The 17,418-nt window shown below is 49.8% G+C and overlaps 1 protein-coding gene across 1 annotated transcript in view; it reads left to right on the plus strand.

The window, feature by feature from the left end:
• The first annotated feature begins 448 nt into the window (after window positions 1-448).
• The window catches only part of ADAP1 (ArfGAP with dual PH domains 1), an 81,280-nt gene continuing 64,310 nt past the window's right edge, over window positions 449-17,418 (plus strand). The window contains exons 1-3 of the mRNA XM_064520224.1: window positions 449-785; window positions 12,120-12,250; window positions 15,255-15,346. Coding sequence (XP_064376294.1) covers window positions 701-785; window positions 12,120-12,250; window positions 15,255-15,346 — 308 coding nt within the window. The 5' untranslated portion in view covers window positions 449-700. The remainder of the gene's footprint in view (window positions 786-12,119; window positions 12,251-15,254; window positions 15,347-17,418) is intronic.

Raw genomic sequence — 17,418 nt, forward strand, 5'->3', positions numbered from 1 at the left:
TCAGCTCTGGCCAAGGCCGTGTGGAGGGAAAGCACCGCCGAGGCGGAGAGCGCGGCGGCCGCGCGCGCCGCAGGGGCGAAGGAGGGGCGCTTTGGCCTGCGGCCGGTAGCTAACGCTTGCGAGCGCCCCAGAAGGCGCTGAGGTTACAGAGGGGCTCCAAAACCCGCCTCACGGCACACGGAGGCCCCTCCGCCCGGGCCCGGCCGCCCGAGGCGTCGCCGCCGCCGCCCCGCCTCGCCACAGCGACATGGCGGCTCCCGCCCGCAGCGCCCCGCCGGGCCGAGCCCGTGAGGGGGCGGCGGGGAGCCCCAGGGGCCGGCGCTGACCGCAGCCCCGCGGCCCAGGGCTGCCCCCGGCGGCCGCTGGGGGTCGCGGGCGAGCGGCGCAAGGAGCCCCCGGGGCCCGGCGCGGCCGGCGGCGCTCGCCCGGCGGAAGGCGGAACCGGCGCGGCGGCCGCGCGGGCGGCGGCGGCGGCGGCGGCGGGGCGAGGAGGCGCCCTCGGGAGAAACCGCCCCGGCGCGTCCCCGCTCGGCGGCGGCGTGGCCCGCCGGAGGCGTTCACCTTGCGCGGGGCGAGCCGCGGGCCGCATGGAGCAGCCTCGCCAGCGCCCCCCGCCCCGCGCCATGAAGCTCATTTAGCCGCGGCGGAGCCGAGCGAGGACGCGGGGAGCCGAGCGCTGCCGCCCGCCCGCGCCGCCTCCATGGCGAAGGAGAGGAGCAGGAAGGCGCTGGCGGAGCTGCTCCAGCGGCCGGGCAACGCGGCGTGCGCCGACTGCGCCGCGCCGGGTAAGGGCGTGGGGCGCGGCGGGGAGCGGCGCCGGCTGCACCTGCACCTGCACCTGCCGGCTCGGCCCGGCCCTCCGGCCGCGGCTGCCGGGCTCCCCCGTGCCGGCGCGGGGGTCGCGGCGGGCCGGGGTGGCGGGAGAGGCGCCGCCCGGGGGCAGGGGGCGGCGGGGGCGGCGGGGGCGGCGGCCCCGGGAGGGCGAGGGGAGGCTGCGCTGCCTGCCCCGGGCGGGAGCGGGCTGGGCCGCGCCGAGGGGTGGCCCGAGGCTGGGCGCCGGGGCCGGAGCGAGGAGCCCAGCCCGGGGGGTGCAGCGGGGAGGGATGTGTTGGGGTGGGATGCAAGGAAGGGGCTGCACTGGGGAGGGATGCAAGGAAGGGGGTGCAGTGGAGGAGGATGCAGTGGGGTGGGATGCAAGGAAGAGGGTGCAGCGAGGAGGGATGCAATGGGGAGGGATGCACTGGGGCAGGGTGCAAGGAAGGACGTGCAGCGAGGAGGGATGCAAGGAAGGGGGTGCAATGGGGAGGGATTGCACTGGGGTGGGATGCAAGGAAGGGGCTGCAGTGGGGAGGGCTTTACTGGGGTGGGATGCACTGGGGTGGGATGCAAGGAAGGGGCTGCAGTGGGGATGGATGCGCTGGGGCGGGATGCAATGAAGGGGGTGCAGCGGGGAGTTTGCGACCTCACAGTACCCAGGCCGAGCCCTAGGCGAGGCGGGGGAAGGGTATCCCCTCCGCCCCCGCAGCCCAGCTCCCCTCCCAGCTGTGGCAATGCTGATGTCATCCCAGGCTACTCCGGCAGGTCTCCGTGCCTGCGCTCTGCAGTGCAGGCTGAGCCCTCCACATGGGTGACACTGACATTTAATTAACTTGCCCGGGCTTCCAGGCGAGGAGCGGTGGCTGCAGGGCGCTCGGCAGGCGAGGAGCTGGAGCTGTGCGAGGGTGGGAGCGCGGCGCCCACTTACGCTTTTCACTATTGTTGCCTCGCAAACAGAGCGTGGCTTTTGTTGCTGCTCCTGCCGTACCAGTGAGCAAACACATGCAGGGAGCCAAATGCTTTGCCGTGCCGCTTCCTGCCTGTCAACCTTTGGCCAACGTGCCATAGATTTATGCAGACTTTGCCAGCTTTTTAATGCAGTGGAGATGACAGTGCTGAAATATCCGTAGACCTGCTTGTGCACGGAGGCTGTAGGGAGGGAAAAATCTGAGCGAGACACGTCTTCCTTGCCCTTTGCGTGGGTGAGTTGTTGGGGTCCAGGTGTGATCGTGGGAAAGCCCAAGTCCTGCGGAGCAAAGTGCTGATCAGGTCTGCATAGTGTTGTGGGGCTTACCTTTGAGAAAAACCTTGCAGATTTGCATAGCAAACAACTTTCCCTTTTTTTTTTTTTTATCACCACAGAAGACACTAAAAATTTGCATTAGCTTGAGCAGGATGGTTCTGAAAGAGATGCAGAGAAAGGATGTCCTTTTCCATCTCTTCTGTAGGCTTTTTTTTTAAAAAAACCCAAACGTTCTGCAGAACCATATTCATTTCTGTGCGTGGTATGGATTTCTTTGGGATTTCAGTGGCTATGGGATACTACCATGCAGCTTGCGCCATTACCAATGGGTTTATATCCCTGATCTGCGCTTCAGAAAAATGCCGTTGATCTTCAGATGCGTTGTGTCCCCTGGTGTGTGTCCAGGGAGGACAAGGCACTTTCTGCGCGGTGTGAACGGCTTTGCAGCGCGGTGCGGCCCTGCCTGCTTCCACCCCTCCGCGGGCTGCTGCTGCTGGGTAGCTGCACCAACCCACCTCTTACCTTGCCGAGCACAGCTCGGCCTCGGAGAATAGGTGTCTCCTTAAATCGCTCCTCCCTGGAGGAGACTTTACAAGCTGGGGCCGTTCAGATCAACGGGATAGTTCTTCCTTGCTCTGTGCGTAAGGTAAAGCCCCTCCGCAAAGTGGGAAGTTTCTCAGCATCAGCAGGATCGGGATGAAGCTGTAGGTCGGTGAAATAGCTCACGCTGGGGAAAGATGGTTGTTGTTAAAGACACCAAATGAGCTTGTAAAACACAAAGACATATTTTGCTTTTGGAGACGCTTGCATGCAGAGATGTCTTCAGTGAATTTGAAACTCGGAGAGGAGAATTTGGGCCAGTATCTTTTGTAACGCAAGATGTGCTATATTAAAACCATTCGGCCTCTCTTCTGAGCTGTCACAGGGCTATTTCCCTGGGACTGGAGCTCCGTCTTAAATGGTGTTTCTTTAGCGATCGCTTTGCTTCAGTTTCTTTGACGAATGCTACTCGTGGCGCTGCGATGTGCTCATCTGCCTGGGAGTGACAAGAGACGTGAAACGCCTCCCCCAGCTACGTTCCCTGGGTTACTTGGTACCAGCTGAAAAACAGACACATACCTTGTGTCTGCTGGTGAGGCGTAAAATATTCCTTCTGAACGGTGGTGTTCATCCTGGTGTAAACGAGAGCAGCGATCGTTGCCACCGCTCTCCGCGTGGGCGCAGAATAAAGGGGTGGGCGTAGCGGCGTGTCCCTCGGCTGGCGTCTCCCATCTGCAAACGTCCTTATGCCCGTAGGGATGAGGGGTCACGGGGCTCCTTCCCTTGGCTTGCAGCAGCCGAAGGGACAGGCACAGTCATGGCAACTTCAGCCCCGTGCTGACTGGTGTCCCAAGAGCTCCAGAATGGGGTGTAAATATGTTCTTAGCAAAAAAAAAAAAAAAAAAAAAAAAAGGGAGATACAGAAAGTTGAAAGTGAGAGCTGGAATTGTGTGGACAGCCAGAAACAGGAAAAGTACCAAAGCAGAGGAAATAAAGTGAGAATGAAAGAAGAGTGTGGGGGGAAAAATGAACAGAGGATGGGAAAGCAGGTACTACTTGTCCTTTCCCACGTGTGTCATGTGCCGTCATATTGCTGGTCTGGTGCAGCTGGGGTCAGGAGCCTTGATTTATTATTATTACTTCTAACATGGGTGTGTTCCTTTCCTTGAAATCTCACAGCTAATCGAGGACCAATGGTAAAAGATAGCCATTTAGCTAGGGGATACTGATGACAAAGAATAGGATGGGTCAGAAATTTAATAGGAGAAAATTGCTCTCATAGACCGTCTCTTTAATTCTGTGTATTTGGAAATTGGCTGGTTTTTCTTTTGCTGTTTGAAATTTTTGTTTTGGAAATGAATCAGTCAGTGGATAGGTTTTTTTTCTTCTGTTGTCAGTCAGGGTTTCTTCTTTTGTTACTGTTTTGTCATTTTGATGGGGCTCAGTAGCCATAGCCCTTGAGGAATGAATTGTCCCAGGTATTACATGGTTGTGGGAAAAAAACCCCGTGGGTTTCTGCTGCAGAAGACCCTGCAGCTCAGCATCACTGTGCCTGAGCTGTGACCATGCAGAAATTCAAACCCCGGGATGGAGAGGGAGCAGCAGTGTGAGTGCTTTTTCTCTTAGACTGTGTGGGTAACCTTATCTCCGTGGAATGTTTATATCATGGAAGACATCTCATAGCTGGATCCTTGCTGAGATTTAAGCAAAATTTACTTATTGTCTGGACTAGGCTGGACCAGAATCTGCTACTTAAATAATCCTAATTGAGGGCTACAAGCCCTGACAAGTCCCATGACCAAGACTGCCACATTCGAGATTTCCGTTGCCTTGGTTTGTCCACAGAATATATATGCTTATATCTGCATGGACCATGGCAAAAATCCTCGCAGATAAGATTTTGAGGGCATATCTCAGGAAAAAGGAACAGGGGCCTTGGCCATGACAGCTGGGAATGCAGAAGGACACTAAAGCAGAGACTGAAAATCAGAGTGGAAAAAGATCTAAGAGGATAAATTTCTCATTTGCAGGGTTTGGTTTTTTTTAAAAAAAGCTTCTGGGTAATTTTTATTATTTGTATCTTTACAAAACTTTATTTTGCAACGAAAGCCTGTTTTGAATTAAAAAAAAATTAGTTGCAAAAGCACCATCCATCTGTGATGAATAATGAGACTGCATTAGCTGCACCTTTGAGACTGAATTATGAGGTGGAAGCCACTAGAATAAAGTTGTTATTTGGGGCATCTGGCACTCTGTCATTACACACTCCTGTGTTGGAGTCCAGGTCCTAGATGCTGGTTTGCAGTGTGGTTTTTTTTGGTGGGTTTAAAGATGTGCTTTCACCAAGGGAGATGGCATGTTAAGTACAGCCCTAAGTGTGAACTGAGCAATCTTTCCGAATTGCTGGTGTGTAATGGCTCTCAACATATCTGAATAACCTTTTTTCTTCAAGACTAATGTGGCAGGGTTTTTTTTTTTTAATGATTCTTCATCTTAGGCAATCTTTCCTCACATCATGAGACGGATGGTTATCTCAGGGCATAACAAGACCTTGCATATTGCTCTCTCTGCTGCATTTTTCCATGACTTAGGGTTGTGTTTCCACTGAGTGAGAATCATTTTACGTCACAGGACACCAGTGAGGCCCTGAAGGCAGAAATGGAAATCCTGGCCAAGCGATCCTGCAGTTTAGACCCTCCAGCAGTGGTATTGTGTGGCTTGTTTTTCTCACTTTCATCTTTCTTATTTGTTGGCATTACTGGGACACGGACCCTCAAAGGAGAGTGGTTAAACACTGACGTCTCTGTCCATGAGGTGCAGATGGGATGGGAGATGAAGGAAGAGCCGAAGGGCAGAAGGTGAGAGGTGGAGGGGGATCTTGCATCAGAGCGCCCTTGTGTTGCGAAGCTGGGTGTAGTTGGCCTTTGGGTGTAGTAGTGTATATAAAAGCCTGTGAGGAGGTGTACAGCCGAGATTGTTCCCAACACCTTTCCTACAGGCCCAGCATCTTCTTATTTTTAAAGTAGGTGAAGCTATTTCAGTCCATTGACTTCATGAAATAGGGGTGGTGATTAGAGGAAAATACATGTGTGCAGGGGATTGCTCGATTTGTTCTGGATTAAGGAGGGCATTGAAAGGATTTGATCTTAAACCTCTCCATCCACTATCTAATCACCAGTCCTAAAAGCACAGATTTGGAAGAGAACTGACTGAGTTATCGGGTCCTGTCTCTTGCTGTCATATGCAGTGACATCTTCTAATCCCCCCCATGAAGTGGTGGGGCTCTGTCTTGAAACTCATTCTCTCTTTTGCCCCCACTACCTCCTACTGGAAAGCTGTTCCAGAGCTTTGCTGCTCTAATGGCGTGAAACGGTCTTCTCATTCTCAAGTTAAATGTGGAAACTTGTTCCCGCACCTCCATTGTCCTCTAACTTAAATAGTTCTTTTTCTTCCCTGGAATTTGCCAGCTCTTCTCCCTTGGTGAACACAGAGCGAGGGGAAAGATTCCCATAGAAGTTGTTTCCCTCAATTCCACGTTCTGCAGGGAAAAGGACTTTCTGAAACCAAGGATGCTTAATGTGACTGTGCTTTCTGACCATGCTTTAATGTGACAGTCTGTCCTTTGCTAGTTCCCAGGTTTGCAGCACTGTTGTGGTCTGCAGACAGCAAGCAGAGGGGGCTGCTGAGACCTGACAGCTGAATAAAAAGACCTTGGCATGTTTAGTGCCTTCACTGAGAAATTTTCCTACTTAGTGAAGTGTTGGTGGGAGTCTGGCTTTAGTTTTAATGTCTTTTATTGTTATTTTTGAACATGCATGATCAGGGCCTGTTTATTAACCTCCTAATCTTTCCCCCAGAGTAAATAGCAACAGTGGTTTAGTGCTGAACATGGGGTTTTCCTGGCTGTGGTATTAAGTAAAGCCTTTTCTGCTTGCTGTTCAGCTGCTGTTGATTTAATAATGTTGATTGTACAAAAATTCCCATGTTTACGTGCATGTAGGACATGCGTTACCTTCCCAGTACAGGGTAAAAGAGGTTTTGCCTACCTACACAGTTCCTCCTCTCCCCTCCAATAATTCCTTATCATCACGGATGTCACCTGGGGAGGGGGGGCAGCGGTACTTGCTGGTGGATGCGTTCACGGGACATTGCTGCGCGTTCACTCCGTGCTCTTGGATACTTGTCTTGGCCAGGCCCGTAGCAATAACTGTTTGCGGTTTAAGGTGGGAAGAGGTGGAGTGGGGGCGTATGAGTAAGTTTAGTGGCTCTGAGTTGTCCTTGTCCGGAGGGTACTTTGAGTCTGCTACTGCTCTGCTTTATGTGATTTTACTCGGGCTAATGGCATTTAGGGCTTTGGGGACAGGAACCCTGAGTTTGTATCCTGGATAGAGGAAAAAGTCATTGTAAAGAACTGTATTCCACTGCCATCCCACCTCCAGGTCTCCTCTGCTCACCTTTTGCTTTGTATGTTTGTCCTAAATCTTATGTAAGTTCTTTTTGTTTATTATTTTTCTGATTTTAGCCTTTGTTTTTTCCCTCCATGGGCTGTTCTTGTGCTTAGTAATGCTGGATTCAAGCTGCAGGGTTTGTTCTGTGTGCTGGATTGTCCTTGGGCCTGTGGTAGCAAAAGGTTGGGGAACTTAATTTCCGAATTCAATTCGGTGTTGCCCAAGTGTTTCAGTTTTGGTTTGGATGCTTCTCTAATCTCTGGCTGTGTCTTCCTTTTCAGATGGACCAGATGTAAAAACATAATGCCAATGTCCTTTTTCTGAGTCTAGTTTAGGTTTGCTATTTAGTTTTAAATGAAATTACATCAGGTTTTTATTTTGAAAGTCATTATAATCTGTGCGTAAGTGAACAAAAGTCTCTACCGCGTTCTGCAGCGAAGGCGCTCCACAGCCAGCCTCCGTTGTTCTGGAGCGATGATGCCTAAGGATAAGTGACTTTCTGCACTCGTGACAGTATGCTCTGTTTAAAATTTCCCCTGCTCCTTGTTAGTCTTTATTCTTTTTGGCTTGGTATAATGGAATAAAGTCATTTGCTTGAAACTTAGGAATGCCGGAGAGTTTTCATTAGGCTTTACTGCTGTTTGCAAAAACGCTTAAAACTTTGGAGGCTTAGAAGAAAACGATCTGTTCTGAGCAGGGCCCAAGCAGTGAATAGTGCACTGAAATGGCAGTGCAGCAGAACTGGGAAGAGCGAGGAATGCATGGTAGTGACTGCGTGTGCTGGATCAAAACAGACAGAGCAGCTTAAATAAAAGTACTGAAATCCCCAGATGTTCAGCGTGGAGAATGCGCACCGGCAGTTCAGGCGTCTGGCGACAAGGTGAACTTGAGCTAGCTACAGAGAGAGGCGTTTGTACCATCCGCGTTCCTGTGTCTGATGGCATATTTTGCTAAATCCGTCTGTGGCCAATGCAGAGGCGTGAGCTCTGGAGAAACCTCTCTCTCTGCTGACTGCAGAGCCCAGGAAAACTAGTTCACTAAAGAGTGGCAGCGGTACTGCCCCCAAACCTCCCTGTCTGGTTATGTAAAGACACTTATGTGAATTTAATCACATGCTTGATAAAATGTTGTCTCATCTCAAAGTCTGCACTAGCACAGTCATTTGAAGGGTTGAAATCTGTGATTATGCCAAGGTCAGAGATCTCTATCGTTATCTACCATGCCCATGAGCTGAGACCCTTTCACGTGTCTAGTGTTGGAGGGCGCAAACGAAGACCGAGACTGCGATCGGCTCGGGGAACGCTGTAGCTGCTGACACCAGCAAGTGTTACAACGGGCTTTAAAAAACATCTCTACGGAGCCGGGTACTAACCCAGGTCTGCAGCCATCTGCTCGGGGATCTGTCACCAGCTCCAGGAGAAGCTCTGTGGGCGTCGAGCTTTGTAGCTAGGTTTCTCTGGAGACTGTGTCACAAGTGCGCAGAACAGGACTGCACGGAGCCCCAGAAGGGGAAGTCGGATGGGCAGAGATCTCCGGAAGATGGAGTGAGGGAATCTTCCGCCCTCCTCCTTCCTGTGCGGGTGCGGTGCCGCCGGGTCACAGGGGCACGCCAGCCCGCGGGGTAGTGCCTGTCCATAGCCCTCGGACTTGTTCGGATGGTACTTAGGAATTCCTCCTGGCTTTCAATCACAGTCTGGGAAAGGCGAAGGCTTGCTTACTTTCTCGGTCAGATGTCTTCAGCCGGCAAGAGCAGTGAGAAATTGCTAATCAATTATTTTAACGGTGACATTTCAAAGAGAGTTCCCCTGGCAAATTAGTTCTGGAGGGCTTTGCTACTTAGGGATTTTTATCCCCTCTGGTTTGGAGGCCACTGATTCAACTCCCGAGACATCTTGAACAATTCTCCTTCCTCGTGTTCCCTTTGGCATCATAAACAATTGCCAAATTGTGTGGTTCTGGGCTGCAGCTGGCGCAGTAAAGCAGCACACACACAGCCAAGCGTGTACGACTCTTGCATCCCCCCCTTGCCATGTGATTTTTGGATTTGAGATATGTATTTTTAAAACCAGAACAGCAATGAACAGGAAGCTGCTATTAATATGTAGCAGCAATGTGAATTGCCTGGCATCCGAGTGCCTGGTAAGTAGGGCTGGATGTGCAGCTCTTTCAGAGTGCTCCATTAAGTCTGCTGTGTTTGATGCTGTCGTTTGATAGAAGTGGAGCTTGTACCTGGATGAGAGAGGATATCCTGGAGGAAAGGTGACTAGCAGGAGATAGCTGGTAGGTGAGGCCAAGCTGAGATCAGCCTTTCCAAAGGCTGGGTCCTCACACCACTGATGCTCTGTCTGCTCTTCTGAAGTACGTGTGTGCTGTCATCTTCTGCAAAACATGCAGATATGCTCCCGCATGTAGCCCAGTTTTTGCCTTTTAATTAAACATTGCTTGACTTTGTGTGGAGTGGGGGAGATGCATGTTTAAGAGTCTGGTTTAAGGACAATGTTGGTGGCATTAGGAGGGTGGGGCTTTACAGCCGCAGCTGTGACTACAGCTCCTTGCTTGAGGTGCTCTTCACCCGTGCCAAAAAGAGATGGCTTGGGCGTGTGATGGCTCGGTGTCTCACAGAGCTGGCATCCCTCCGTCTGATCCTGAGGATTGTTTCTTCTTGGGTTCCTTCACCCAGATGGATCCTTGTCCGTTGCTGGAGGAAACTGTTTCATCTCCCAGATCTGTAGCACGCACCAGAGCAGGCAGTGGAGGGCTTACTTCTTCAACAGGGCTTTGGGAAGCTGAGTCTAGAAAGTTGCAGACAGCGTGAAGAAATCCACCTGTGTGTTTAAGATAAAACTCTTGAGGTAAAACCCACAGAGGCCAGTGTGTGCTTTGATACAGGTTTTCCCCGAGATGGACACTGCTCTGATAAGATCCGTGCTAATCTTGCTTCAAACTTTCCCAGAGCAATGGGAACGGCTTTGCTGAGCACATGGTGACAGTGACCACGTTCAGCCCATGACTCCCCCAACCTTTCTGGAAGCAAGCTCTGCTGCGGCTGCCTCCTCTTCCTCCCTCTGCTGTTACATACTGCTGCCCTGTCCCACCAGACCCCCGTTGCTCTTCCTTGAGCCTGCTCCTCCGCTGCTGCTTGCGAACCCTCCCCAGGCCCGCGGCCGCTTTGCCGCTCTCCGGGGCGTTGCAGGTTCCCCGGGGCCGCGCCGTCCCTGCTGGGGCCGCGTCAGGAGGCCAGCCCTCGCTCGCGGGTGTGTAACGCCGCTCACCGAGCCCTCGTCCTGCAGCTTGGGTGTGCTGGGCTTGATTAAAGCTTGAGCCGCTGGCTGATAGCGGATTGCTGGCTGCTCTTTGAGTTGCAGACGTGTCTGGCTTGTGTTTCTCTCCGAGCCTGATCCGGAGGGAGCTGCACGCCGCGTAGGCTGGAGCGACCAGGCAGTCGTCCTTGCTGGAGGTGGCTGGGGAACATGGCGGAAGGTGTCCAAGAGGGGAGGACGATATTCTCATTCGCTCCACGGTCTGACTGCTGCGGGGCTGGAGGTCTGCACTGCGAATGACTTCTGCTGCTTGAAGCACCTGAGTTTGGCGAGTCCTGTGGAGCAAAACTTGAGGATGTCAGCATGTTGGGAGCTCCCTGAGGTGGGAGAGGAAAGCGTGGGGAATTAAGGCAAGGAAATGTGTGTGAGCATATAAAATGCTTGCTCCCTGTTGCCAGCTGGGTGTACAGATAAACCAATAACTGGCACAGATCCTTGCAGTTGGAGCAAACGGGGTATTTGGTCGCTGCTGTGAGGTGCTGAGATGGACGTGGGTGGGTTTGGGGTTTCCAGGCCTGCGGTTCGGTGGCAGGTCCCGGCAAGGCGCCTCGTGAAGAGCCGTGCCGCTGTCCCCAGCCCGGCCCGCGTCCTCGCTCTGCGCTGTGCCGAGGCCATTAAATATGTATAAGGAGCAGAAAGCATGTTGCCTTGCTTTTTATAAATAATTGCTGCGCTGTGTAGAGCGTTTAGCGTAATTACTGTGGGAGAATAAACAAATTACGACAGTATGCGAGAGGAGCAGACCGATCAAAGATGCCATGGGGCCTCTCGGATGTTGGGGGAGGATGGGGTATTTGGGGGAGGATGGGATATTTGGAGGGCCAGAGGCGCCGGCATCGGCCAATGTGAGGATTTTGCATCCGACTCGGTGGCTTGCAAGGAAGCTCCTTCTCCTGGGGCTCGGCTGGAGTCGCGAGCGCCGGCGTTGGTCACGCGGGTTCAGGCAAAGCTCCTTGTATTGGTGTTTCCAGGGACGTGGGCGGACGTGTCCTGCCCTCCGCGTTGTCTCCCCAAGGTCCCTCGGTGCTGCTGGCTGCCGGCAGCTCGCCCGAAGAGGGGTTGGGGGTCTGTCGGCCGAAGCGCTTCGCCCGAGGTGTCGGCTCGGGCCTTGGTGCCGCGTGCGGCTTTGCTCGGAGCGCAGAGCCGTCGCCCGCAGCGCGCTTCCATTCAGGCTGGGCCTGAAAAGCCTCCCGGCTCAGAGGCCTCGTCGGCTTTGTAGCTGTGGGAGGAAGGAGTCTCTGCGCAGTGCTCCCATTGAGGAAAATAAAATAAAATAATAATTCAGAAGAGCCAGGCAGCGGAAGAGCACAGCAGTTTCCCGGAGCTGTTAGTTTTAATTGCCCGGTTTCTCTTCCGCCGGCGCTCGCTCGTCGGGTGACATTTACCGCTTTTCTTCCCCTGAGCACTGAGCGAGGCTGGAGGTCCTGGGCAAGTGCAGTTGTCTGCATGTTGGGTTTCTCTGAATAACTTCTAAGGTTGCAAATTTGGTATTTTTTGCCCAAATGAGCAGAAGTAGACGTTTGCATGTGTACTTGTGGGAATTTTGATGTAACGGTTACTGTGACTGGTAGAACTACTAATATAAGCGAACACATGCCTATGCTTGTGTGTCCATCTGGTGCCTTCAGAGTCAGGGCGCTTGGGCTCAGGTGATTTCTGAATTTGGCTCCTGTCCTGTCCCATTTCTGCTTCCTCCTCCCGTGCTAAATTTGATACCCCCATCAAGTGCAGTTTTCTTTCCTTTTCTTTCAGATCCAGACTGGGCATCACACAGCCTGGGAATCTTCATCTGTTTAAACTGTTCGGGAATCCATCGCAATATTCCACAAGTCAGCAAAGTGAAGTCCGTCCGCTTAGATGACTGGGATGATGCTCAAGTTGAGGTATGCGCATCTCAGACTTGAAATACCAACCAGCTTGGGTCACTGCATTTCACATCGCTGGTGCAAATGCCACCTACGCTCTGCCTTCCTTACCAGAAAAGCTGAAAAATGCAGTCCTTTCTAAAGCTGTCACAAGAAGCATGATTTCAGAAAACTTATCTAAATAAATTTTGAATGTGGGAATAAGGTCCAGCTTTCTGTGCTTACTAAATCTGAGAAATGGAATAACAATGCATAGAAGTGTCAACAGTTCTTGAACAGAGGCTATTTTTTAATAATTTATTTCAAAATGCATCGTCTCTGCTGTTGCTCACATCTTACCTCCAGCTCTCCTCCACCACCCCTGCCCAGCCAGGCTATTTATGGCTTTGTTCTGCTTGGCATTGAAAACTTTTAAACTCACATCTTGAAGAACTGAACTGCTGCAATATAAATTCTCTCAATTTATGCAACACACCTGCCTGGATTCGGGTGATATTATTAAAGGCAAACCAAACCAGGAAGTCTAGAGACTTGGACTATTGTTGTCTTTAAAGGCATGAAGAATGCTACCAGACCTTGATTTTTATCTTGTATGTTGTAGCTTTGGGGGCTTTCTGAAAGCTGCAGCTCATGGACTCATGTGACTTAGGAGGAAAATGGGCCTTTGTTTACATGTCTTTTTTTTTTTTTTTTTCTCCTCTTCCCTGATTGTTGAAAATAGATGGAATCTGTAAACTCAAGAAGCTCAAAAACAGGAAAATAACAAAAAAACCCTGCTTAGAAATAACAAAAAAAATAGCTGCTCATTTTGCTAGTATACTTGGCATATGATACAAAACATAGTTAGCATGGGCTGCCTGGAAAAGGATGTTTTTCTTACAGCTATGAAGTACCTTTCATTAAATTTGAACAAAATTTATGAATAAGGAAATATGTGGCATGTTTTTACTGTTTTCAGCTAGCCATTTGTATGAGAGATCGGAAGGAAAGAAGGGCTGTCATGGCAGGTAGAGTTCTTACCCTGTTTAGTTGTGTCTGAATATGGCAAACAAGTCCAATATAAGTGTTGCTGCTGTTGAAGCTGTAATAAAATGGGCTTAAAACACTTTGGCTACAAAGCTCAAGTGCCAGGTGTCAGCTTCTACCTTAGGAATTGAGTTGCAAGAGCAAGTTGGAACAGGCCTTTCAGAAAAGTGTTTAAGTCCGGGTTTTCCAAGTGGGCATTGACCTCTGTCAATGGAAAACTACTGGGCTAGGCAGTTTCCCCTCTAAGTTAATCTGCACGAACATCACCCTCCCAGAGTGTGCAGGAGGACTAATGATAACACTCTGTCTGCTAAATGCAAATTGTTATTACGCTGCTAAGTGTCCAAGGTAGGCTTAAAACCTGACATCTCTGGACTCATAGGTCTAGACCCAGTCCTGGTCTCAAAGCTTTGCCTGAGAATAATAAGCTAAGAATATGCTTTGTGCTGCTTTGTGCTATAAAGAGTAGTTAATGTAGACTTTTTTTCTGTCCCTTGTTCTCCTTTTTCAAAGGGTTTCCTCTTTTAATATCTCTGTTGTGACTTGAAACACTGTTATAGTACCTTTTTATTGTTTAATTAAAGAAGTTAAATTTAAGAAGTAATCAAGGTCTCTTCAAAGTCCAAGGTAAAATAGAATAAGTGAGGCTTATCCTGCCGTAAAAACTTTGGTAACTGCATTGTTGGGTTACTTTATAAAAGATGGAGAGCACTGTAGGCCACTTTTTTGGTAGCTGATGGTAAAACTCAAGTGGGCACTTGACATCCATGGGTACAGGAGTGCATCATCACCAAGGAATGGCAGCATGAAGGAAGCCAGCACTTGCGGGCACTAGTCAGAGATTACTGGCTGGGCGCTCACAGAGTCGTGTGAGCCTTTAATCACTCACCAGTGGCAGATCTGAGTGCTGGTCAGTGCTGAGATGTGGCTCAGTTCTTGGCTTCACCCAAACCCAGTGGGCTCAGTAAAACATCACGAGATCTTAGAGCCATGGCCAGCTTGCAGGCTGCTGCATTCTGCCTGGTTCAGTGTCTGAGCCCCATTCATTAGCCAGTCTGTGGAGAGAAACTGGGAGGTTCAATTTCCAGGGCTGTTAGCAAGACCAGCCCTTAGGCTCTACATGAGAAATGAGTGTTTGCTAAAGGCAGTTCTGTAGAGCAGCACATCATCATACTTTATTATCCCTTGCAAGCTCCTTTCTGTGGTTGCTGGCATGGTTTCGCAAAAAAAATGAATCCCTTTGGAAGATTTGATGCAATCCTCACCAAAGCAAATAGCATAGGACTTACTGTCAGAGACTATTACCTTACTGGAGTCTTAGCATATGGAGACTTAAAGTTAGTGTCAGGTTCTGCCCTCTGGTTTGCCTAATTTCTGTGCTCTGGGAGCCAGCGCGTTCCCCAGCCTGGAAGTGGGAAATGCATGAGACCAAACTGTGACCGATTCCTGCCTTCTGCTCCTGTGGGGACTGTGCACGTGTGACTGGGGCTAGGACCCGTCCCCAGGGATGTTAAGCAGATGAAGTGTCTGGTCTCAGGGGGTGAGACTGATTCTCATGGCTCTGGTAGCCCTACGGTCCCTGCCCGACGGATGGCACAGCTCCTGGAAGGAACAGCAGCTCCAATGACTGGCAGCCAATTCAAAATGATTTGATGGCGTTTGCCCTATGTGTTTTAAGCAAATTGCTCTGGGCTGTTGAATACCAGCAGTTCTCTGTGTCCTGTCTCCAAAATGAGCCAGCCTGCAGCCTGGATGCAATCTCTGTGAAGTGCTTTATAGCCTAGATGTCCATGCGTCGCCAAGGTTAATTTCTGAGCCCCGAGCTGTGGGCACAGCCCTTGCAGCGCTCCTCCTGTGCACAGTCCCATGGAAGCCTCGCAGTGAGGGAAGAAAGGTCTCATCCCAGTTACTTTATTGCTATGTAGAATCAGAGGAGGATGAGGGAAAACACCATTAACATTTCTTAATTCTTTCTGTTTTTCTCTTCTTTTTACAGTTTATGGCTTCGAATGGAAACAATGTAGCAAAAGCAAAATATGAATCTAAGATGCCACCGTTTTATTACAAGCCAACATTTCTTGACTGTCAGTAAGTAAATATCTTCGCTGCTAAACCATATTTATTTGTTTGTGCAGCTGAAGCCTCTGTGATATTTTAGTTTTAGCATGGTACATATTTTTTTATCACAGTGGGGTTTCATTACAAAAGGCCCTGAAAATCTTTGTTCTTTTGAATGCATATGGTAGAGTTTATACTACGCATGGGATCTTATTTAATAAGTACAATTGCATGATGCAGGGAAGTCAATAGTTTGTCTATTCCCTAGACCCTTCAAAGTTTCTGAGGCTATGAAAATGTCGATTTCTACCCATTGATTTCCTCTACCTTTTCAAATAGCCCTTCCACATTAAAATGTAATTTGCTTATCTGATGTATGAGATGCTAGGTTATTTGTAGTATGAAAATGTTGTTTTTATTAGTGCCAAAGTGGTGGATTTTCTCTTTTTCTAAGTGACAAAGCGCATCCTAAACTAGGACACATGAAAAAATGTTTTATCCCATGCAGTGTAGAGTAAACCTCCCTAGAAAGCCAGGAGACCAGCTTTTGTAGACCATAATGGCTGAGCTGCCAGAACTTGCACTATTTAGGGAGAAAGGAGATAAACTGAAATTGCTTGTTCAGTGAGATTCTGTCCTAGAGTCCAATCCTGCAGAATGCTGCAGGTGTAACTTTGTAAAATCCATGCTTCACAGGATTGGGTCTCTGAAGGACAATTTCAAGAGCCAATGTTTTAGTGTTAGCCAGTCAATGAGTGTAATAGCACCTGATTTCCAAGCCGATATCGCTTAAATGGGTGTCACTGGTTGAAAAGAGGTTCAGCAGGGTGGCAGTGGGTATGAAAATGCCCAGTCCATTTGTGAGTCTCTGAGCAGCCTTTTGATGTATTCAAACATCATAAGAGGTGCCCAGAACAGAAATACTGGAAGGAATTGTAGGATTCCTTGTGTGAGAAGCCGTTAAGTAGGGAGGCTCTGTTTTATACACCAGATCTGAAATCATACTGAATGTGGGCTAAAGGGCTCCATTCACGAGTACCTACATTCATCCTCAAGGTGATTTTTATCTACATTTTTAGCCCTGTTGTAAGAGCTATAAAGGAAAGTTATTGTCTTCCTATGTCAGGCAAAAAGCCTTTTACAGAGAAGAAAAAAGAGGGCCCCTGTCATCCCTGTGAAGCATCTCTGTGATGCATCCATTACCTACTATTTGATAATGCTAAAATGCTAAATTTGGGAAAGCCCAGGTGTGAACGGCACTGTCTGGCCTGATGATAAAAAAATCACTCATTCACACAACGCTAGCAGATCTTGGTTTTGATCTAAAATGGCTTCTGGCATTCCTACAATTAGCAAAATTATTTGAGGATTGGCAAAGCTACTGTATATACGCTTTGAGTGCATTGTGATTATCCTGGTGGGATCACTTTTCTCAAGGAAAAAAGCCTCATCCTCTTACCTTCCCTATTGCTCAAACACCTGTGCTTTTATGGGAGGCAGCCCAAGAAGAACTGTTCAGTAAGATGTAGTCCCAGCCAGAGTGATCCCATGGAGTCCTTCAGGCTTGTAGTATTTATCTAGGGGAGAAGACACTGCAAATTCAGCCATAACATGACAACTCCCTTATTAATTTTTTTTCCCTCCATTTCAGAGGAGGAAAAAATAGCTTCTGTGAAATGACTTTTTTTTTTTTTTTTTTTTTTTTTTTTAAAGCCTTGTCTCTCCCAGGGGAAAGAGAGGGAAGGGCCCATATTTGTTTGACCATGTGGGGAGCTTGGCAGCTTTCAGGTTCAGCTCCCACCTCAGACTGACCTTAAAGCCTCACTCCTGGGTTCTGGCATTCAGGTCAGGGAGACAGTTCATGTCTAGAATCAGTGGGATTTCCTAGAGATTCAGAAGTGCTTGTGTGGGTGAGGACCTGAAAGATCAAGACTCTTATTTAGTAAGGACTCTTCATAGAAAAATGATGTCTCAAACCTGGTGGCTGGAGGAGCTGAAGGGGACTTGTGACAGTCAAGGTCAGACTCCGGCTTCTCCTTCTGTGCTCAGTCCACAGGATGCTTTTCTTCTGCTTAACACTGGCCTCCCCACCCAGACACAGG

Source organism: Dromaius novaehollandiae, chromosome 14, assembly GCF_036370855.1.
Source record: "Dromaius novaehollandiae isolate bDroNov1 chromosome 14, bDroNov1.hap1, whole genome shotgun sequence".
NCBI classification, from domain to species: Eukaryota; Metazoa; Chordata; class Aves; order Casuariiformes; family Dromaiidae; genus Dromaius; species Dromaius novaehollandiae.